The sequence below is a fragment of the Typopeltis vanoorti genome, chromosome 16 (genome assembly GCF_054136105.1).
Source record: "Typopeltis vanoorti isolate ZY-2024b chromosome 16, IOZ_Tvanoo_1.0, whole genome shotgun sequence".
Classification (NCBI taxonomy): Eukaryota; Metazoa; Arthropoda; class Arachnida; order Uropygi; family Thelyphonidae; genus Typopeltis; species Typopeltis vanoorti.
The window spans coordinates 94,862,359-94,886,677 of record NC_143564.1 but is presented as its reverse complement, the minus strand read 5'-3'; the positions used below and the strand labels follow the sequence as shown (position 1 = coordinate 94,886,677).

The 24,319-nt window shown below is 35.2% G+C and overlaps 1 protein-coding gene across 1 annotated transcript in view; it reads left to right on the top strand.

Moving 5' to 3' along the window:
- Positions 1-9,643: 9,643 nt before the first annotated feature.
- Positions 9,644-24,319, top strand: part of Vdup1 (arrestin family protein Vdup1) — a 34,583-nt gene continuing 19,907 nt past the window's right edge. Inside the window, exon 1 of the mRNA XM_090406446.1 lies at positions 9,644-9,764. Coding sequence (XP_090262572.1) covers positions 9,644-9,764 — 121 coding nt within the window. The remainder of the gene's footprint in view (positions 9,765-24,319) is intronic.

Below are 24,319 nucleotides of genomic sequence, written 5' to 3'. Positions count from 1 at the left end.
TACTTTCTTCTAAATGTTTTAAATCTTAATTTTATACCCTTACATGTTTCAGCTTTAATAAATGTTCAAAGCGGAAAGATTATTTGTAATAACCTGCATTTAAAAGCAAGCACAACAAGTTCATTTAGCCTTAACTTCCATCGTTTTTAGGACAAAGTATTAAACAGAAGTATGATAGTATCGTGATTATGATATACATTCATACTACAGTAAGATCTTTACGGTAAGATTAACACTGACAGTCACATGATTTGATTGATAATTAGCTACGCATTTGTGATTAGCAGACTTGCGAAATGCATTATAATTTTTTTAATGAGGTCTTCATAATGCGATTTCTTATCTTCATCCATAAACAAACAATATGGTTCTTTAATGATAAACGACAATTATGTGTGCTTAGAATCTAATATTTATGACTGTTCCTGAAAACAGTTAATTCTCAAAAGCGCTAATTTTTTGACACGTTGTGCTTAGTTATAAATAATGAACAAAAAATATGCATGTTTTTTTTTCTAATTCTTCAATAACTGGAATTTTATATACTTTTTCTCTCTTGATACCCTAACATTGCAAACTTCTCTTATTTTTGATTCCTATATGTGTTTTTCAAAAACGACCGTTGCAGATGACTAGGGATTATGAATCTTTTAAAATATGCCATTGCTCGTTATCTCTCAATAAAGAGAAATTTCAAGACTATGTTCATGTTTTTCATCATTTATTTATCATAAGATCTCCATAAGGAGTAGAATATATCTTCTCCATCTGAAAAATTCTTTACTAGATCCCATTTGGAATTTGCATAATGGATATCATTTAAGGCTACATCTAGCTTCCTGGTCTTCTCAGAAATGCTGAGCACTAGGAATTTAGTTCCTAGATCCATTAAGTAACTTTTTTTTATTATTATTTCAGTTTTTTTTTTATTTCCATCTGGTTATTAGGACCCAGGATGGCGATAAACGAAAAATGTGGTTTGGTATTTTGCTTTCGGAACTACATTAATATAAGACTGATAAGTGATGGAGTACCAGAAGCGTTGGATAACTTCACATGCATATATCAGTTAATTTTGCTCTTTATCGCAAAAAAATAAAAAAATCCGAATCGGAGAAAGAGCGACAGAGCTGAATTTTTAGCGTTTCCATCTAGAACCCACTACTACTACTTGAATAGAAAAAAAGTGGAAAGAAAGAAGAAATACAAATTTGAACAGATATGGACCGCATTTATTTTAGGAAATTCGTAAAAATTGAAGGAAAAAAAATGTAAATTTTCGATGATGAAATTTTCTACATATTTATGTAGACATTCTCTGATGTTGCAGAAATCAAACATCCTTGCGCGAAGGAAAAGTAACTCGATGTAAGAAAGATCATAAATCAAGTAATTGCTTCTGCACAGTCAAAGAATTGTTCAGAAAGCTCTTAGGAGTGACATTGAAGATGTGAGAACAGTGTTGTATGGCCGGATGGATTTATGATTTATAGAGGTCTAATAGTTGTTTCGGAGGTGAAGCAAGAGTCAAAAGGCGCAGTAAAGGGAGAACTGGATGATGTTTATGACGAGAAATATTACAGGTTCAAGTTATGTATCATTTTTTAGAAAAATATCAAATGTAATTTATTTGATATTACGTCTGATAGTATGTAGAAAGAATTATTTTGTGATAAGACACGGCCTAATTTTACTAATTTTAAGTTAACAGAGTTATCGGATACTTGCTGAAGAATGGTTGTAAGATCAATGTTTAAGCAGGTGGAAGTAGTTGTTTTGTTGGGTTAGTCTGAAGTACAAGCTCTGCTGAATAAGAAAGAGAAGGGAAATTTGTTGTCGTCTGTAAAATGGTGAAACAAACTCATTCTATGAGAAAAGATCATTAATCTATAAAGGGACAAAGACTTGCAGAAACGCCTGCATTAGTTATAAAGTTGGAGGATAAAGATCTGTCCATATTATGCGGAGAGTGGTAGAACATAAACGTAAACTCATCTTATGTTAAGTCTAGGGATTTTGTGACGAACGCGATCTCGCTTGATCATAAAATACCAATGTCTCGTGCGGGGTTTCTAAATGGTTTCCTTCCTTCCCTTCTCATCCGTCCCTTAGGAAGGGTTGAGTCCCCTAATGAGGGGGGGGTTATTACGAATTAATGGCCGGCTTATCACTCCTCTGCTGCATCCCCAAAGGGCAAGTATTAATGACTGTAAATCCGTGTGTGTGTGTTCACGGGCTAGTTTGCCTGTTCACCTTGAGTCGAAAGAGACTAGATGAAGGTTCTTCACGTCATGGACGGGAGAAATGTTGAAATGGTTTAAAGTTAATATGAAACGCAGAAAAAAAATTTAAGTTTTTTACATTCTAAGAAAAAAAAACATAATTTCTTTGTTTAGAGAAAGAATTACTGATTTTCTGCATCCCCCGCCATATTTGTTTTTCCAAGTGTTTCGTACAGTTCTTTCTTACTGCTCTTATTTCACTGATTTTGTTTACAAGTTAATGGCGACTATTTCTTATCTTCTTGCAAAATTTTATTTTCAAAGAATCCCATTCTCATAACAGGTAAATAACTAATAGTAGACTGCATTTTTATTGTTATGCCTGACTATATGTTTGCGTCAGTCTCCTGTTATGAGATAGAAGCCCATTCCCTTGAATGAACTCCTTGTTTAGATGTCCCTCAACCTGGGATTTTTATGAGAACGAAGTACGCCATTCTTCATGACAAGTTTCTTTCAGAGACAAACGTAAAATCTTCATATTTTTTACTTTTTGCTCTTAAGAACCTGCCGGCATTCTTAAAAAGCTCATTCCTTTTTTGCACAGGGGGATTTAGAATAGGAATTGTGTACGACAGAAAATACCTTCTGTAGAAAATCCTTTTATCAAAACTATTCGGGGACCGACATGCAAACACATGGTAAGTAATAAATTTCAAATGTAGTTGAAATACTTAAAGATTGAGAAGTTGTTCCTTAGAATAGGGATGCAATTTTGCAACAAAAGAGAAATGTCGTGCAACTGGCAAAATACATAATGGTCTAGTTGAAAAACAGAACCCTATTGCTATTTACGTTGGTACTGAGAGAATGTTAAACTCGTTAGCAACTGAAATAAAATTATTCAAATCAAAACAAATCGTATTTGACTGAAAGAAGAAATTCAGCTGCAGCAGTGATCGTTACCATAAACTTATTTATTTGGGTAGAAGTCTTCTGATAAGAATGCATTGGTAATTCTCGGTGGCCTAATAAATCGACAAATCAAGTTCTCCATAATCTATTGTGGGTTGTACATTGGGATTGGGGGGAGGGGAGACAGAAAATCTAGAATTTAACAAAACAGTTACATCTCTTTGGAATCTTCTGTCGCCAGAGGGAGCACTAACAGTAGCGAGGAATTGAACTGAAAGCAGGTGTCGATAAAATATTAATTCCTCGGTGACCCGTCGAGGAGGTCTGGAACCAAGTTTTAAGCGGGGGGGGGGGGGGCAGAAAAATTATTTCTCCATACCTCTATCTACTTTACCCATTCTACATGAAACAGAGGTATGTAGACTCTGTGTGTGGGGGGGGGGGGGTATCGCCATTTTGAGTGTATTGCGCGCCGTGTGTGTATGCATGCGCGCGCACCCACAGGAGTTGAACAAAATAATACAAATACTAAGATATTTAGGAACAGTGTTTGTTTTGGCTATATTGAAAAAAAAAGTGATACACTGACTGCTCTTGTTTTATTTTGTTTACGCTCTGTATTTCTCGTGCAAATGCATTACTGAGTGATAATTCCTGTTAAAAAAAAAATGGGAGACTTGTCCGCCTTTGAAAGAGGACAAATGATTGGTTAGCGTTTAGCTGGAGCATCAGGGACAAAAACTGCCTCATTATTAGGTGTATGAAGACTGACAGTTTTTAAAGTTATGTCGGCATGTGTAGATCATGGCAAGACATCGTTGAAGAGAAACAGTGGGCAAAATTCAAAAATGATAGATCATCGACATTGAGGATCCTTTCAAAAAAATCACCGAACTGCTACGGTATGTGTAACAGCAGAAGTAAATATTCGTCTTGTCAAATAACTTTAAGATCTGCAAGAAGAATGGTATAAAATTCTACTAGAAATTCAAAACTTATTCGAGTCCATTCCAAGAAGAATTCAGGCTGTACTGAAGGCAAAAGGTGGTCCAACACCATATTAATAAAGAAACGTATAACAAGTATTTTCATTATTTTTTTTGCAATCTCTGCATTATAGGTATTTTATTTGTTTGCGAAACAGCAAATACACTGTGTTAAATTAATGAGTCTTCAATACATATATCCGATACCTGATTCATATATGTAGAGATGCTTTTATTCTCTTGGAGGTTGTTAACTAATGCAAACTATGCAGCTGTTTCATTACACTGAAAATGACTGTCACGAGAATACACTGCATCTAAATCTTTATTAAGCGTACCCGTATTTTGTTAGGGCACGCACGAATAAAGTGTGACTTTTATACATTAAGGTAGGATTATTAAAATTGATGGAAGTTGATTGCATAACTGGGTAATTACCTAAATGAACTAGCTTAGACAGCCATCGATTTCAAAAACAGGTGTTTTATTTATTTTTTCTGTAAAAATTCCAGATTTGGAGCTTAAACTGCGTAGGAACATTTCAGATAATTAAACTAGACAGTAGATGCATTAGGCAGGTTAATATTCAAGAACTGTGTTATTGCATAAGCACATGGCCTCTGAACTACTTTGTTCCATCGACTTAAGCAAGTTATGCAATACACCGCACTTTCATAAAGCCCATCGATGATTATGTAAAAGTTTCTGTATAGACGCTTAATGCCCATGAAACGGAATACCAAAATGTCAGGTTTAAGTAAAGATTACGTAACATTTTCTAGCACATGCGTTGGTAGCATCAAAAAATGAGAGGTTCATCCAACGAAGACCCAAAGTTGCTTATTTCCTATTTTGATTGTTTGTTGTATGTATTCAATCCCATAATTGAGTGGCTGTAGATTATAATTTGTTTTTGTAGTCTTTTTCCGATTGTCTAAGTAGGACGCTTTAGGACGTACGATCGCAAGATGTCCAGGTGTTAGCCTTATTTTTATGGTGTTTAGAAGGAAATATAACTTGCCTACAGTAAGAGATTCAAAGCTTCAGATTTAGTAGAGGAATGGTCCTGTTGTGCAGCATCAAGCGATGGCCCATTTTTTTTTAGATTTATGATTTTTTTTTTTCCTGCTATGACTGACAACTTTTATGAAAAACTAGACGAAGATGGAAAAAACCACTCAAGCATTGAACTGTTATATGAAGACAGAGTATTTCCGACTTTTATTTAGCACATAAATCAAGAGACAAAGATGCCAAAGAAATCAAATGTGGAGAAATTCACTTACTGACATAGATTGGGTTATGACAGAGGATTAAACATCTTCACTTAAAAGTTACTGAGTGAGGGAGGTGTGGAATTACTTGGTTCTATGGTTAGCTGAACTACTCAAGGGAAACATCGTTATTTCGTTCTTGATATTTTTGTCGAAAATTTTCAATGATATTGTTCCTTTAAATTTTCCGTAGTCTTTCCTTCACAAGCATAACAAAATTGTGTGTGGAGGCATGTGCAGCTAAGCAACTTGAACTCGTAAATTCTGTAAATATGAGTCCAACACTAAAGATTTGATTTAAAAACATGCCATATTTTTGCTTATTGAATTATTGTATAAATTCACCTTTGGACGGGTGGGCGAGCTTATTCTTCATGTTTTTTTTTGTTTTTTTTCCCTGGACATAATTAACTTATGTATATTTTACAACAAATAGTTGAGAAAGCATGGGAATATAACAAAGATCTGTATTTACGTTTTGTCGATCTAAAAAAGGCATATGACAAGGTGCCAAGAGAGAACTTAATCAAAGTGTACTGCGTTTATTGAGCTGGACGATAAAAAAAAATAAAATAAAGACATCTATATATAATAATTTTTATTCCAGATAATATTTTGCAGGTCACTTAACTCGGCGTACAAAATTTATAATTTAATTATACAAATATATTATTTTAATAAAATGAATGCAGTAAGATAATTAATCTTCTTTATTATTGATTTAGTTGAACATCTTATAATTTAAATGTCGCATTTTCTATAGAATTTCTTTCATTTACTAGAAAGGCTTTTAGCACAAGACAAATATTTGCGATTAATTTGATATTTTCTTACTAATTAGTGTTTAAACTGCGTTTAGATGTCTTAATGGTCATAAATTAGCCATCATTATTTTTAGCACGTATAATTATTGAAATTAAAATGAAGTGTAAAATAATAAGCATTTGTAAAAATGTTTAGTGCTTGTAATTGCCTGGTGTACAAATAGGATCTTAAGGTTCTAAATTATTTCAAATCGGAGAATGTTCTTTTTTTTTTTTTTTTTTTTAATGTCTGCATTATCTGTGGTTTGTTAACGTCATTTAGAAGACATCAAATTAAATAACGAACTCTGGATTTAGTGTAGATGGGAGCTGTGCATTTGAAATACTAATGCAAAAAGAATTTTCGATGTGTAATTAAAGAAAAAAAAAACTTTTGCAAACATTTGCAGCTAAAATGGGATAATTTTTGTTATGAGTCGTCAAACATTCAAAGTAAACGATAAGACTCGAAGTTTTTCTTGTAGTAGTAAACTTAGACTATAATCAGTGGGTTCGATAGATTAATAGTAGAACTTGAAAATCTTTTGAAAAATGCTAATATTGCAAGGTTAATCAAACAAGCAAAAAACACTAATATCGGATTTCTTAAAATTAGTTAAGTTTTTATGGGAGGAGAGAGAGAGCACATGGGGCTAATGGATCGATCTAATGCAAAAAAGAAAAAAAATTACGTCAAGTTTCCCAGTATCCAAAATGCATTCCTGTCTTAGGACTAATCGTATTATGAATGAATTAAATATTTCATTTAATTCTTTTCGCTTTTATTAAATATCATTTTTCATTCATTCATTGCAGTCATTAGCACGAATGACTCCTCTCAGTGTATTCTCTGTTATTGAATGAATTTATGGTGTATTTCAATAACTTAAAATTGTCTGATAGTGAGAAACGTGTGATGAGGAAATAAAGATAAAAGAATCGGTACATCTGATAAACAAGAATTACTTGAGGTATGTTGAGAGGCGCGTTATTTATTATAATAATTTAGAATTAATTTCCATTTTTTATTTTTATTTATTTTTTTTGTAGGAAAACTTGAATTTATTCTTCATTTCCACAAATTTTTCATATTTTTCCACGAATATCCATTTCTTAAATATTCAAAGTATTTCTTACGGATCGGAGCTCTTGATAACAAAATCTTACCTGATACAAAAACTAGCGAAGGAAATTACGTAAAAAAACTTTGGAAATATCAATATTTAATGCTTTCTCATATTATTATTTTCTCGTCAATTTATTATGCAGTTACATGAAGAGCTTTCTTAGTTCAATCGGTATCGACAACATCCTTAGTCTAGAAAGACTTGGGTTTGGATCCTGTCTAAGAAGCTGAGAACATTTTATAAGAGCTTTCAGCTGAAAGTGAAATAGCAACTCTACCAAGGAGGTGGAAAGTTTTCCTCTCGGAAACTAGGGCTATTCTTCCCGAAAAACAGTTCAGAAGAACATACGCAACTAATCGACATACAGTGGCCTCATGGCCTTAGTTGAATCAACTCAATTCTAAACAACCAGAATACACAGTTCCATGATTCATCATGGAAGATTCAAGCTAACCATCAAAATTTCCATCCGCCTTGCCTTTTTAAACTTTAAGGTTGATAGATTTACTTGCAAACTCTTCTTGTTAGCCTCTCAAAATGTCCTCTATAATAGTACAGTACTTCCCATTATACTAGTATTTCCCCATCCCTATTTGACACGCTCTTCTCACCATATTATCTGTCACTTCTCATAGCATGTACTGCACCATCCTCATGTTGCTTACTTCGCCTTAGAATCATCTCCTAATTTCCTTCCAAAATGAAGGTAAACAACTGCATAGGAATATTGTTAATACTTCGCTGTCGGAAAACATTCAAGAAAAAAAAATCAAGGAAAAATTAATAAATATTGCTGATTTTTCCTTGAATGTAGCCTTGGATGGTCGTAGGCGGCGCTTTGGGATCTGTAGAGGAAGAAGAAAGGAATTTTCCTTGAAAACATGAATATATCAAGTTAAAAACTTATTTCTAAATATTTCCAGAAGAAATTTGCCGTGGAAATGTTCAATGTTCGCTAAAAATGCTATTATATAGAATATAATAATCTGCGATTATTAATGCCAGCAAGTTCCCTAGTATTTATTTTTGATTTAATCTTGAACATCAGACTTCAAGCCGTATTATTTTTTATGTGCACTTTTATTTAAAGACAAGTTATAACTGGGCCTGGCAGTTGTCTAACCGCTCGTTCTTTAGATAAATGTAGCTAATAAAAATTCACAAGACTTGTTATTTCACTTTAGAAACAAATTTTACGACTTTCATTTACCGCGATAACTACGCCAGAAATTATACATAATCCATTTTGATGTCGTGTAGAATTACCACAAAGCATCTTGCCCATTAGTTAGAATAATAGCAATTAAGCAAGCTACTATATTATAGTAGCTAATGGATAGTTACTACAATTGCCAGACATTTAAACTGTGTATGGAAAAAAAAAAAAAATGCCTTTTTGAAATGTACAGGTTCTTTTTGACACAGTTCTGAGTGTCGTCATTACCACCAAGTTGCGAAACACATTTCTTAAACTCCCTTATAAGAACATGTACAATCACTCCACCCGAAACAATAACTGATTGCATAAACATTTCAGATCATACTCGGGTTTTGTTCTGCTACCTGCACGTAAATCGTGGTGAAAACAATAATCTTTTAGCTCACTGAAAATTTATAAAACATTTAGGAAAATTGAGAATAATTCTCTTGGAGGTTTTGTACGTAGATAATGAAACTTACTACGAAACTGTATTTTTAAAAGTAAGAGCGAACTCTACAGCTGTCCTTTATCTCCTTTGAAGACTTAATTCTATTTAAATGTTTAAAAAAAATAGAACTTTTGTTTCCCCTTCAACAAGTAGTCACACAATGAGGTCGGTAGACTCAAGTATAGCTTGTGGATCAGAGCTCTTGATAGCAGAATCTTACCTCAGGCAAGCTACTGAAGGAAATTAGCACTGCACACTTCTGGCGAGGAGAAAAAAAAAAAAAAAAACGCCCACCCACCGACACAAGTCCGTTAGACACATTCCTGAAAACTCAAAGTTGGTACGGCATATTCCCAAGGACTCCCACTTCCTTCTCTGGCAGCTGACGTAATGGGACAAGACCGGTTGGTGACCACTCCTGCCTGCAGGCCGTCACGAGACAACTTGGGGGTGCAGCCGAGAGAAAACCATGACGTAGTATTAGAGACCCATTTTAGGTAGCGACGGCTGACTTACCTGTAGAACCGCTTTTGCATCGGACTGTTGGCGAAGTTCAAGCAGCTCCTAAGACTGTAGGATAACATACTTGTGGGCGTGTGGTTGGGAGTTTGCAGTATTCCTTTTGCCATCGCGTAGTGATGTCAAGCAACTGGAAACAGCCGTGAAGATGGCTAAAAAGTTAAAGAAGTTTCTTATCTTGTTGGATAACGAGAGTTTGTTGTACTTTCCCGGGTCGTTCTTGACGGGGAGAGTTCTAGTAGATTTGGATGAGGATACTGCTGTGATAGGTAAGTCGATTTCGTAGATTTTTCAGAGAAGGAATTGTGATATAATGATTAATCAGTGCTATCCGATGTGTTTTGGTATTGAATCCTAGTTTCATAGGTTTTCATTGAGTACTACCGGAATCCAATTATTGCTAGTTTCAGATAACCAGACCGACACACGTTAGAAATGTCCATCTGTCAATGATCCCCAATATACTTTGACGATGTTTTCAGAATGTTAACATTTTCTTTGTATTTAAGGCTTACTTGAATAAAACCGTTTTTAATCTAAATTAGTTCGTTATTAGTCGAATATCGGACATCTTAGTATGGCAATATACAGAAATTAAAGGTCTTAATTGAAATTCTCTTTCGCTAAAAGTATTAATTTCAACTCGGTTTAAGTGAGTGACACTTCAGTAACTTAAAATGATAAACAGACGTCTGTTCAGACTTAATTATCCTGGAAATAAATTTTTAGATTTTAAAACATGAAACGAACTTAAAGATCTACGTTCGAATTCCATCTCCTAAAAGGAATATTTTGAGGTGTTTTTCAACTTTTCGAAGTTTTAACTAATCTTACATGAACCTAATAGTTTTTTTTTTTTCTGCCGAAATTTGAGTCTTCCTGAACACACTCAATTAACAATACAATACGCATGACTGAGTTTATCCACCGGATCGTGTGTTACAAACAATGGTAATTTCTTGTCCACAAGTTCATCCGAAAAGAATTAAAAGGAGCTTCATTTCATCCTCGGATAAAAACAGAAAGATTCGCCACTTTAATAGTTTATAATTTTATCTTCCATACAGATGAAACAGTAATTGACCACCTATTTCTAGTACAGAGAGCAAGAAAATTCATTTTTAAATCGCCTTCCGTATTTCATCTTTGAAATACGGAAGGCGATTTGAAAAAATAATCTTTGAAAAAACAATCTTGCCATTCAAATGAGGATTTGAATGGCAAGATTATTTTTCCAGCATAATCACAACACAAATTTACATAATTAACAAGGGACTACAATTATTCCAAACGCGTATTTACACGTCTACGTAGTTAGAATTACTTCTATGTGCTGCAATGTTTGAAGTTTTAGAGACAGACCGCGCGGTTGTTTCCTTGAAGAAACTGGATATCTGAAGTGTTGCATGTCTGATCTGTGGTATCAAAATGAGATGACAACTAGTTCGTTTTACTGAAGCACGTGTTTAGGAATTGTACATTTTAGAGTTAAATATGAATAATACATACACTGAGTATTCTGACTAAACATATCGTATTGTTTTTCTCTCTGTATAATTCAATACTTTTGCATATTTTACCTAAAAGGAGGAAATGAGTACAACATCATGTTTTAGTGCAACAGGCGCCGAAACTTTATTTTTTCAACTTTAAGAAATTTTTTGGACTTTAACATTCAACACAAAATAGCTTTTCATCATGTCCTTTCGCCTCTGTTGTAATAAACTACAAGGCAAGCTCTTTAAATTGTTTTCCTTGCAGAGAATAAACCCGCATTGGCAATAAATATTTCCGAGACTCTCCTTCCCTGCTTACTGATGATTAACACTACTAAATCCAATCGCATTAACTTATCGTTAAATTGCATTTATTCGCATGTGGCTGTTTCGTAGTGGAAATTGCTTTGCATTTTAGAAGCGCGTCTAAAAGGATGGCCTGTTTAAAATCAAATTGCTTTTGAAGAAAATACAAAGTTTTGAATTCGAAATGCCTGATAGTCTCGCCAATTTCTATCGGAAAGATATCTAAGGAAAATATATTTAAATATAAAATTCTTTGAGGAGAGATTAAAGTGGCGGAAGTGCTCTTTTGTGAAACTGTCGTCAATACACAAATTGCTAGTGTTTGTTTTCATGTAGATGCTTTATATGCAAACAGTTTTTATTAAGTGTATATAAAATATTCACCTCGTGAATATTTAATGTTGTTTTTATAGTAGTTTTGGAGAGCCTGAGAACGATTTTTTTTTTTAAAAAAACTTTCGGCTGTAACTATAGTAAATCAATGTAGAAGTACACGAAGATAAAATCATTAAGTAGGTATAAAAATATACTTTTTTTGTGGATGCAATATATTGTTGGTTTAGAAGGCTAGAAAAAGAAAAAAAAGTACTTTATTCACGCTGAAAGTAATTTATCTGAAGAAATCTTGGAGTAACAAAAGAACTGAACTCTTTGATTATAGTATTTTCTGTATACAACTCAAGCTTCGTATGAAACGATGTATAGTGAAGTTTTGTATGAAGACAGAGAGAATACGACTGAAGGGAAAACTTACTTAATAATAAAGACATCACTAAGTTTACCCGAATATTGTAATACTTCCCCCTGCTATGAAAATTTAAACAGGATCTTCTAGCTGTTGGGAAAAAGGAATCAGAATGGTGCAATGAATTGTTTTCCACACCAATTAATTGTCATCAAACTATAGAGAAAGGTTTTATTTTTAGAAAATAAATTTTTTTTTTTTCATTATATTATTTGCGCGCGTGCGTGTGTGTGTATTCCTGCGTTGAATTGGAAAATTTTATACCTTGTTTATATTTTATTAACATTCCACAGTTGTCTGTCGTTGGCGTCTTTGTACATACGGGGAATGAGTAGGAGAGATAGAGAAAAAAAAAACATCCGTTAATAGTATGTTGTCAAGGTTCACTTAGTGTTGCACAGTTACCTAACAAGGAGCACAAAGAATGACCTTCAGGTATGTCATGTGACTTAACAGCTGATTTTTAGCGCAGCTGTTAGAACAAGAAGAAAGTCGAATTTTGCTGTTGATAGTTTTTGTTATGCTGACTGCATCTATTTGATTTAGTCCGGTTTTTCCAATGCAATAAGGGCAATTTCTTTTTCTATTGGTTCATGTATGGATATGTGGAAATAAAAACAGCATTTAAGGAATTATGTATTATCCTTGAAGAAACAAGATCGTAGACCATAAGTCATTCCCTCATTTGATTGAGACATATAATTAGCATCTTTTTTTTTGTGCGCTAAAAAAAAAAAAAATACAATGATAGAATCATCCGAAGTTGATCAAACCTGATATGATCGGTGTAAGACTTTTTTTTTTCCCCCTCACATGTCTGATGTTCTCCGGTTGACTTTTTTGAAAAGTTAGGAACAATGGAAAACTAACATCGAATAAAAAGAATGGTCTTTCTTATGGTCCAAGAAATATATAACAGTATTTGCCAAACCATTTTTGCAAGCATCTACTTTGGAATCAGGCATTAAAAAAAAAATTAAATCACTTTGTAGCCTACTTTTTTTTTTTTTCACATTTGACGTCCGTAGACGCAGTAGGGTCACAGTCTTACCTCACATGGTTTTCGGCAATGTCTTCTGCTAGAATAAGTGGTAGGGTCGCAGATTCCCTTTCCACACAAAGTTTGTAGGACAATCGCAAACATCCATGCCCACGGCAGGATTCGAACCCGCAGCCCTTTGGGCTGAAGAGCGGATATGTGCTAACCATTCGGCCAACCAGGCCGGCAATGTATGTATCTTAGTAGGCTAAGATACCCACACTCATGCGCATTGAAAGAACAAAGCTGTCTATTGCGATGGAATGCGAAAATAACATTAGTTGGTTCCAGATGAGATTTTTTGTACTCTAGACACTCAGAGTAGTTAAATAGTATTAATCATCACTTGCATCTCTTTCTCTTTCTCTCTCTCTCTCTCTCTTTCTCTCTCTCTCTCTCTCTGTGTGTGTGTGTGTGTAAATAATTTTATTGTTTCTCCTTCCCGGGAGTCTATCCCTGTAAGACAATTTTTTGTTTGAATGTGTTTTGTCTCCGAGTTTTTTCAGTCCATCTGTTTACTCTACCAGCATCTTCTTATAAACTTTAGCATTGCGCTCTTTTACCAACACACCTCTTCTGGAGTTGTTTCAAGTAGTTTTTAATCCGGTTCGCCTTGAAATACCACCTGCTATGAAATCACAACCTCGCTCTGGAAACGCACGTTAACCCCCCCCCCATCCCTTTTGTCTCCCCTTCAAGTCTTACATTCCGAAACGCAAAAATTTCCCCCTCACCAACATCAATGCACGAAAGGGTGGATGAAGTTGACTCGCACCCTTCAAGTAATATCAGCTGACGTAAGACCTGCTAAATATGGCTTTGACGTGTCCCAGTTATGAAGTGCTGCACGTGCACCCAACGAACGCTATGCACGGGAGAGCGCTGCGTCCTACTTCGAAGCCAAAACAAACGATGGTCCGGTTTAGACCTTTGTTGAGTCGCAACCCCTTCTTCTTCTCCTCCCCAGTAACCTCGCACCTTACTAACCCCATTATTCTTGGGAGCCATAATGCTTTGTTATGAAGAGACAGTGCCTCCCACTAGTGGTTTACGAGCCTTGACGGGTTAAAGGTGCCGTTATACGCGATGGGTCCAGTGGTCTTTGTTTGCTTTACGTATTTACAGTTGGATGCATTTTAATGCTGAGGAGATGTGAAAATGGTGAAGTGTTTATAAATTGCTATATTAAATCCTTTCTCTTTTTTTTATTTCGATTCAAAGCATGGCAAGCTCTGTAAAGTAAACGACGGTGTGATATTGTATTACGTAGAATGATTCATGGGGTGACAATAAAATGTTATCATCCGAGGGGATGTGAGAGGTCATAGCTGTCTAACACCAAATATAATTCACACTGGCTTAACACAGTAAAATAATCATTTATTTATAAGTTGTTCAAAATATCCAGCTAATCTCAAAATATATTTACAAATATATTCTGAGTAAATCTGCAACCAGCAGCAAATTTGAAATAGCCCTACTAGACAAATTCACAGAAAAGCAAGTTTGGTCGGATTAGAATGGCTGAGTTACAGTCCAAAACAGGGTGGTTAAGTCGCTTGAAAAAAAAAAAATCTAGAAATCATGTACAGTAATTCGGAAACAAAAATCGTATTTATTAAAATATGTACAGTAATTCGTATAGTACTGATATATCTTAAAATTTTCTGCTTTATAGATCATTTTGTTTTCTTTTCCCACTTCAGATATCCCGATAAGCACGGTGGAGGTCTTTTAAATGAAATATTTTAGTTCTCATCGAAATATCAAAATGGATGAAAAACCCGAGTTTCCGGGAGGAAAAATCGTTCCCCCCCCACCCCCTTGTTCTGTTTTGTATATTCTGCTAGCTAGCAAAGTGTACTCGCTACCACGGACGAGTAGGCGAGTGTATTTGTCCAGCTCTGTGCAAGACCATTTCGAATAAAACCATCTTGGCTTATTAACTGGAGATTTCACCATTAACACTTCAAGGACTGCTGTGTTCATTAGGAATAATGAGTATTTCAGACAAGGTAATTGTGGAGCACCGTTCTTTGTGCGTCATGATCACGGGATGTACTTAATAATTAAAGAAAAGTACTTCCCAGCAAAGCAGTCGACAAAATTATCCCATTTAAGATGTACAATGCAGGCATCCTATTTTACTACTGGATAGGTACGTTGTGTAGTAAAATTATACCACCAGGGGAATATTGGCGCATGTGTCAATGAACGAATTATGACAATTTCAGTTAAATTGATCGCATGCAGTCAAGTTCCCACAGGAACATGACTATGCAATTCACTGAAACATTTGTTTTGCTTCCTCGTTTGTCATTATGGCCACTAAATATTAATTAACAATCTGGTGGTGTGCAAGGCTATTGTATTATGCAAATTATTTCTCTTCTCCTCCCCTATTAAATTTATGAAGCTTCTACAATTAAAGCAAAAGTGTGTGTAAAATATAAAGAGAAAGAACACACATTAAAATCATTGCTGCATAAGCTAATCATGAATTTCTCGCGAATGCCACTTTTACATAATTCTGCATGCATCGATGCCACGTTGGTTCCATTGTTGAATAATGTTTAACCAAAGAGTCGCATGTTATAGAGGGCGCAATAAAAGAAACAGTATCGCTAGCGACAGGACAGCGCTGATGTTCTAAGCGTAGTAGTACAACGTTACAAGCAGTAAAATTTGTTCTGCTATTATTAGACCTTATGGCTATTCTAGTAGGTTAATTAGCCAGTTCGTTTACACACTTTAATGAATCTTTCTTGAATTTAAGTATGCAGTAAATTATACTATGCTTTGGAACTAAGCTTTCTGATTTCTCTCATATATTAATCAGCGACACTATTAAGGGATGGGGAGGTAGAAGAAGAAAGAAATATTTGTTCCGGTACTTCACCTTTATATTTTACGGTTTTTTTTCTAAAGTATAGAGGTGAAGGTAAGGCATTTGCAGGTAAAATGAGGTGGCAATGATTCATTCATCAAAACGGACAAACCGACCAGAGGATACACCTTCCACATGACATTATTTGCCTCTTCCATCATTCTAACTAATCTCGCCGCCAGTAATTCATACACCGAACACGTAGCAATCATAAAAACCAATGTAAAGAAACTAAGCCAAAACTGCCATCATGCCGAAGATGACACTAATAAGATGACACACATAATAACGAGAGCTTCCAAAGATTTCACGGATGAGCACGCAGAGGAAAGCTTCATCTTTTAAAACAGGTTTTGGAGACTTTTTAATAAGAGGTTTTATGTTCATTTACATTCCAAACATAAATAGCATAATATTCTAAGGTTATTGCAGTCGAGACACTTTTTTTTTTTCAACTTAAGAGCATTATTTCAAAAATAAGATTTACGAACTTAAAGTTAAAAAAAATATAGTCAGATGGAAGAGTTCTTTTGACGATCTTAACATAGATAAACACTCCCTTCAGGTGTTCTAAGTGCAAAGAGTGCTTCTGACTCCATTCACGTGTCATTTCTACTCTCGGTGAGTCTGTTTCCTGGATCTCTAAAAGGATTATAATGGATGTCTAAGAATCCCTTTTCATGGGTCTTCCGAGTATTATGGATGCGTTTGTCTAGGACAACAACATATTGTGCAAGTGACTTTTGCATTCTACTTACTTTTTGCGATATCTACCTGAAATAAGTTTTTTTCCCCCGAATGCTATTATTTATTTCATTTTATTATTTATTTTTGTTAAAAAAAATGTTGTCAGACAGCGGATTTAACCATTAGTTTTATTACACCCAGTGAAGATTTTATTTTGAAGTAAAGAAGTCTAGATTTCTGTGAAGCTAGGTTTTTTAGATTTATATTGAATCCTTTCATGTTAAATCTAGCTATATGTGCCGAAGGGAGTGTTAAATACATGTGTGCTAAGAGATGAATAGATGATCCTCATCTTTTGTGAGGATCATTTATTATATACTAATCATCTGTTACCACGAACAACCCAGATACTTAACTTTCAATTAGAACTACTATAAGTAACAAACAATAAAGAAAAAAAAATTCTTTACTATTTATTATTAAAAATTATTTATTTCGGATGGCCATGAAAAACTGAATTTTCATGGCCATCCGAAATGAAACTCGAACAGATGCTATTGATGTCAATAGAATCTGTTTGGGTACGAAATTTCGTCATATCATTGACAATTATTTTTTTTTTATTATAGATATACGAGAAAGGTGCCCTAAACTAATTTATTCCTCAGTCTATTCAAATAATAAAACGTAATTAATAATATTCTTTAACAAACTAACGCAATGGCTAGGTATTTATATTTACTTTTATTTGAAAGATGTGGTTCAATAATATCGTGAACTGAGTACTTGGCATGATTTCATTTCCATTAATGATGCATCTTGAAGAAGTCAGTAACTTTAGAATATGAAACCTCGAAAGCCGATTTCTCTGTGTATTTCAAAGGGGGGGGGTTGTATTTGTTGTTTAGAATCAGAAAATATTAGTTCAAAATAATTAAAATCTGATGCCTGTACGATTAGTTTAATTTGATCAGCTTCGCCATAAGCGTAACGTTAATCTTCAATAATGAACAGCGCCTTGGAAAAAGACTAATAAACCACTGATTTTTATGGTAGCTTGACTCTCTCTCCATCTATCTAATTTTAATTATGTGGCACCTCTATGGAGTCCACGAACTCATCATAGAAAGGAACTCTATACCAAAGTAACCTACCTACACACTACGCCATCTACTGACTACTCATAACATTATAAATTGCGTGTGTTCTGTGACTGATTTGCCTGTATGCAAGATGAAAAACTCGAGTTTCCTGAGGGGAAAACATTGCTACCTCCATTGATCTCTGTAAACTCGCCTTCAGTTGAAAAGTCCATATAAAGATTCCCTTCATGTTGAGAAACAAACATTGGATCAATGCACCAATTGAAGAGTACTTTACGCTGTTTTCCCAGCTGCTCTATGGAGATATTAAACACTCTTAGAAATGTTGTTATAAAAGAAACTTTCTGAACACCAAAACGGTGCTCTTTTATACCATGAAACTTGAACGCAACTTTCATTAATAACGCCCATTAAATGTTTTAATGACTCAAATTACCATTAACAAGAAACAATCAAAATTAAAAGGATAAAAAAAGATACTAATTGATGATACTAAAATAACTTAGTATGCCTAGGGTGATATTTATAATCCACTCACACAAAACGATGTACGTCCCAACCTACAGAAGGAATTTAAATATCCTTCTATTGGAAAATTCTGGAATACAAAATATTTTAGACACTCAAATGTAAATTTAGATAATTTTATTTCTAGGTAACAAGGTTTCCCCTCCGAAATTTGGGTCTCCCTCTCTGTAAAACAAACTATCTCGAAGAATATGCCCATGGGCAGTCGTAGAAGAGTGTGGTAATAGGGTTAACCGCTTCGTTACCAAAATTAAGTTTATAAGAAGCCAGGTTATTGGCAGCAACGAGCTCTTGGACCTCACATGTTGATAAACGGAATGGACAAGTTTTAGAAAGACTTAAGGAACTAGTCAAGTTCAGCAGAATTGAAAGAAGATTCACTTGTAGGAGGAAAGAAAATTATATTCTTACACAAGTCTCTGGTCAGGCAAATGTTGGATTATGGCCAACTTGACTAATGGAAGGAAATCGGATAAAGAAATAAATGCGCGGAGAGATTGGATCATAATCGTTTTGAGAATCTCTTGGGCAGCTGCAATTTGCTGAACTGATCTAACATAAGAACAAAAGTCGCTGCTCCAGTAGATGTACATACGTCTCGTTTTCGAAGGTCAACAATTCATAAATAACCGAAGATGGGATGGAAAAGGAGGTATTTAGATGCAAAGTATTGCGTATTTTTTTACTTCTTTTGTTGCAAATTTAGGTTATACTTATGAAATTTTTAATTGTGAGCTTATATTTTTTCCCTCAGTTAAACGTGTCGAATTTTTGAATTTCAATGACCTCTTCTTGCAAAAATTCAATTATATAACAAAATAATATTTTTTTTTGAGTATGTTTATATACCTTCAGTGTAACTCATTGTTAACTTTTTCAGAATAAGTTTGTTCCGGCGAATGCAGTTGGATTCTTGACGTATTGCGATGGCATTCCAACAAATATCTCTTTCTGTGTCACCGATTCTCTATCACGATCTACTGGCATGCGTAACTTTCTGTCTTAAAACTTGATACGTTTTCTAGTGTGACCATTAAGCTAACAAGCAAGTGCTACTAGCAATAGGATTTCTATTTTTAACACAAGTAAAAGAAGATTTAAAAGAAATAGGTCGACACACAGGTTTGGTTAGTTTTTAATAAAGGAAAATGAAGGCTTAGTAGGTTAATTACGTTCTACTTTACAATTTGATAATTTTCTCTAGTAAGAAGGTGTTGTACAAATGAATTTGCGAGAATGAAGTTAGAAACTAACACTCTACGAAGGAAGTAAATGCTAGTACATTTTTGAATGTTTGAATTACTACAAATTATAACTGCGGGTTACGTTTAATTAAAATAGCAGTAAAATTTTTAGGAAATTAAATAGTTCACGAGTGTGCAAAGGATAATAAATCCTAAGATGGAGAATCGAACATAGAGAAATAAAAAGAAATCGTAATTATTTTAGTAATAACTGTTCATCCAAAAGAAAAGAAATATATTTGATACGAATGCTGGTGCTAAACATAAGTTTTTCATGGTATATTGTTTATATATGGTACGTTTTTTTTTTTTTTTTTTTTTTTTTTTTTTTTTTTTTTTTTTTTTTTTTTTTTTTTTTACACGTTGTCTACCTTTCATCCTAAGTGTTGCTGGCCAAGTGGTCACGTATCCACTCTTCTTCAATCAACAGACTACGGTGTTTGAATCCTACCATGCCCATGGTTAAATCCTTAGCCTACTCACGCTACTAATGTGCTATACATGTTTGCAAGTTTGTATTGATGGAGTCCTATATAAAAATCATCTAAATTAATGAAACATTATTTCTAAAATAGAAATGGTCAGCATTCACAGTAATCTGAAGGTAATGCTACGACTGTATTGTGTAATTTATTTCAAAAGTAGAAATAAAATTTTAAGTTTTTATTTACTGAAACCAGTTTTTCACAGCCAACAATTCCGAATTTATTGTTCTAGCCCACTTTTTGTTACGCCACCTACTTGTCTCAACCCCTTTTCCCTTTATTATCCTCCATTCTGAATTCTAAGTAATTCTCATATGGGAATATAAAACTTAAATTCCGTATGTCAATGCCACAAGGATCACGTCTATTACTTTTTATTGTAGTTGCTAATAATAAACAAAGATTTCCATCGACTCTTTGCACGATTAAGCAGTTTTCTTTTTTTAAACATCAAATTTCCGGAATTGTATTAAGTGAAAGTGAAATATAAACTTTTCCCCCACATGTTTAACGCTGTAGAAAACGTGCTGCTCCTTTTTAGTCCTTGACCGCCCTCTCTCCCCCGTTAATACCTACATCCTGGGAAGAATGTCGTGAGCCACGCCGACAGCGATGGATGAGCTCCGTGCGAAGTTGAGGCGGACAGCTGTCCGAAGGCGCACATTGTAAGCTAAGCTAATAACCACACCCCTAAACGGTGTGGGAAGAAGTACGCCTACGAAATTTGTAGTGTTTTTTTTTAATACTTATTCAGAGATTTTTTTTTAATAATTGTTGCCCTATCCAATACAGTTCTTATGCTAACTTTTTGGGATTCTAATCATTAAATGCGAGCAAAGCTGATGTGCTATCTATTCGGATAACTAGACCACTAATCTATATAGTATAGTCTTGTTTATTTGATTAAAATGGATGTTATTTACTTTGTTTCCATAGTGACGATAGTGATTGCGTCTACCATGCAAAGTTAGTCGTCAAGAGCGAAATAGGCGACTTGCCCGGCTTAGTGGTAATCTCGTCGCTATTCAAAATGAATTCCAGTTCAATCCATGCTGTATCAATATGTGACTTTTAAAAAGGAAATTGGCAATATTTTATTTTCCTTGTCGAAGATTATTTTGATATTAAGGTCAAGGCCAGTGTAATACATTCCTTTCCTTCTCCTACGCGACCGGTAACTCGCCTCCGGTTGAAAAACTCCGGTAAGATCTGCTATAAAACAAACTATATCTACCCGCTCTAAAATGAGTAATGGTTTACTTTAAAATAAGTCTCTACGGGGTGTTTTTTGAAAATATTCAGGGGATTGACGAAGATTTATTAAAAGTAACATTGTCAGTTTCTCCCTCTACGGTCACCTAAAAACATTAAAAAAAAAATTCTATTTTCTTCGTTCACATTCCACACACGAAATTTGAGTAGTGATGATACATGAGGATAGCGAAACGTAGTATATACCATTCGCAAACACAGTATATATGCAGATAAAAGACGTAAACAGGTAAGTTAATGATATTGAAAAGTAAAAATCGAAAAGTTGGCTTCAGTGTTATTCCTGACATTTTCAACTGATGTTCGGAGCATTCTCCTTATACTTTATGAGTATTGAGCGTTTTCATGGTAAAAAAGCTTTTGTGATATATACAGTATATTATAATTTTAATTCACGACTATATAGCAATGCTTTTTATTGCTGTTCCATACTGTTATTATGTTTGTGTTACTTTATTGTTGGCTCACTTTATGGAGGACATCTTATCTCTTCAGACTGCAAACAGGACATACGTGAAATCGAAGTAATGTAATTGCTTTGTCTATTTATTATTTTTATTAATAATAAATAGACATTATAAACTGTTGTTTATTTCGTTTTTTTTTTCAGTTCAAAGTATTATAATAATATAAATTTACCAACTAGCGAAATGTAGAAATCAAGTAGCAAAGGACATCTTACATGTGAGGCAGATCAAAGACGCTGAAGGAAGAGTATTATGGAGGAATGTGGACATAAGAAACAGATGGAGAATATACTTTGAGGGACTTTTGAATAAGGAAAATGCAAGGACTCGCAGAGAAGATGGGCAGCCTTCTGAGGGGATGGTGCAGAACATCAGTAGAGTGGAAGTGACGGAGGCCATGAAGAGGATGAAGAATGGAAAATCGGTGGGCCCTGACAGGATTCCAGTGGAGGCATGGAAGGCACTGGTGGGGGGGGGGGGGAAGAGAGAATTGACCTGCTGTGCGACCTGTTCATGAAAGTTTGCCAACAGGAAAATATACCCGAGGAATGGAGGGAGAGTACTCTTGTCCCCATCTACAAGGGTAAAAGGGATGTACAAGACTATAAAAAATTAGAGGAATAAAGTTGATGTCCCACACAATGAAAATCCTAGAAAGGGTTCTTGATGGAAGATTGGGGAAGGAGGTGGAGATTGCAAAGGAACAATTTGGCTTCATGCCTGGTAGATCAACAACAGATGCTATCTGTGGATTACGGCAGATGATGGAAACGTTTCGAGAGAAACAACGGGAGCCACATCTGGCATTTATTGATCTGGAGAAAGCATACGATAGAGTGGCAAGGCAAGAATTCTGGAGGTGTCTGAGGGAGAAGAAGGTTCCGGAGAAATATGTCAGGTTGGTGCAGGAGATGTACAGAAATGTGAAGACAAGTGTTCGGACCTGTCTGGGACAGACAGAAAGTTTTCAAGTAACAGTTGGCTTGCATCAAGGGTCAGCATTGTCCGTTTCTGTTTAACATTGTGATGGAGGTGGTGACGGAGGAGGTGAGAGAAGATGCGCCTTGGACAATGTTGTATGCAGATGACATCTTGCTGTGTGCAGATTCAAGAGAAGAAGCGGGAACTAAACTGGAAAGATGGAGAAAAGTACTGGAAGAGAGAGGTATGAGACTGAGCAGAAGTAAGACAGAGTATATGTGTTGCACAGTGGGCGGCAGCCAGGAGACAGATCTGGAGCTGGAAGGAAATGTCATCAGGAAGGTGAGGGACTTTAGATATTTAAGTTCAACAGTAGAAGAAGATGGAGGAGCTGAGAAGGAAGTGGGATGCAGGATACAATCGGGTTGGAGGAACTGGAGGGAGATGGCTGGAGTGTTATGCGATAAGAGGGTGCCGATCAATCTGAAAGGCAAAATCTATAGGACAGTAATGGGGCTAGTTATGATGTATGCTATAGAAACTGTGGTCCTGAGAAAAAATAACATCAGGATGGAAGTAGCAGAGATGAAAATGCTTAGGTGGATGTGCAGTGTGACTAGAAAGGATCGTCTGAAAAATCTCTATGTGAAAGTTACGAACTTAGAAGTGAAGATACAGGAGGCAAGGTTGAGATTGTTTGGTCATGTGATGAGGAGGAAGGGCGAATATGTGGGAAGAAGGGTCATGCAGATGGATGTGCAAGGAAGGAGGAAGCGTGGGCGGCCAAAGAAAAGATGGAGGGAGCTGGTAGAAGAGGACTTGAGGATGAAGAACTTTGATGTGGTGACAGCCCAAGACAGGAGGATGTGGAGGAGATTCATCATCAACAGTGATCCCACTTAAGTGGGAGAAGCTGCAGAAGAAGAAAGTATTATAATAATATAATATAATATTATAATAATAATAATTGTGACGTATGATGGAATCAAACGTAGACCGTTCGGAGGTATTTATTCCCAATTGCTTCAATTTTACCAGATTGTTTAAACACTTGAGGCTTTTCCACATCATTAGAACCTCAATGAAAATTTAAATTATGTCCATGGATTCTTCTCCAAATCCGAAGAATGATTATGTACTTATGCAGAATCATTCTTCGGATTCGATTGATCCACATCGATGAGTTACGTAGTTAAGATAACATTCAGACATTAATAAAATAAATTCGATGCAAAAATCAAATTATTAACGTAAAGGAAGATCTTAACATGAGGGAGCGATACTTAGATTCATTTTAAAGTTGAAGGCCTTAATCCATTGAATCCATAGAAATATGGCCAGCCTGGTTGGCCGAGTGGTTAGAGTAATCGCCCTCCAGCCAAAAGATTGCAGGTTCGAATCCAGCCTTGGGCATGGATGTTTGCGATGGTCTGTGAAGATACTGGTGGTGGTTGGCAGTAGATGGCGTTGGTGTAGATGATGAATGTAGTTGGTTGAGACCGAGAGTTGTGGAGGAGGTGTCCTCACTGGAGGTGCTATGTAATCATTGCCGTAACGAGAGCGTGGCGAAAAGGCGGGTGCAACTAGGTTTGGGGCGCAAAACGTTAGAAATAAATAAATACAGATAAAAGTCCGTTATTTTAT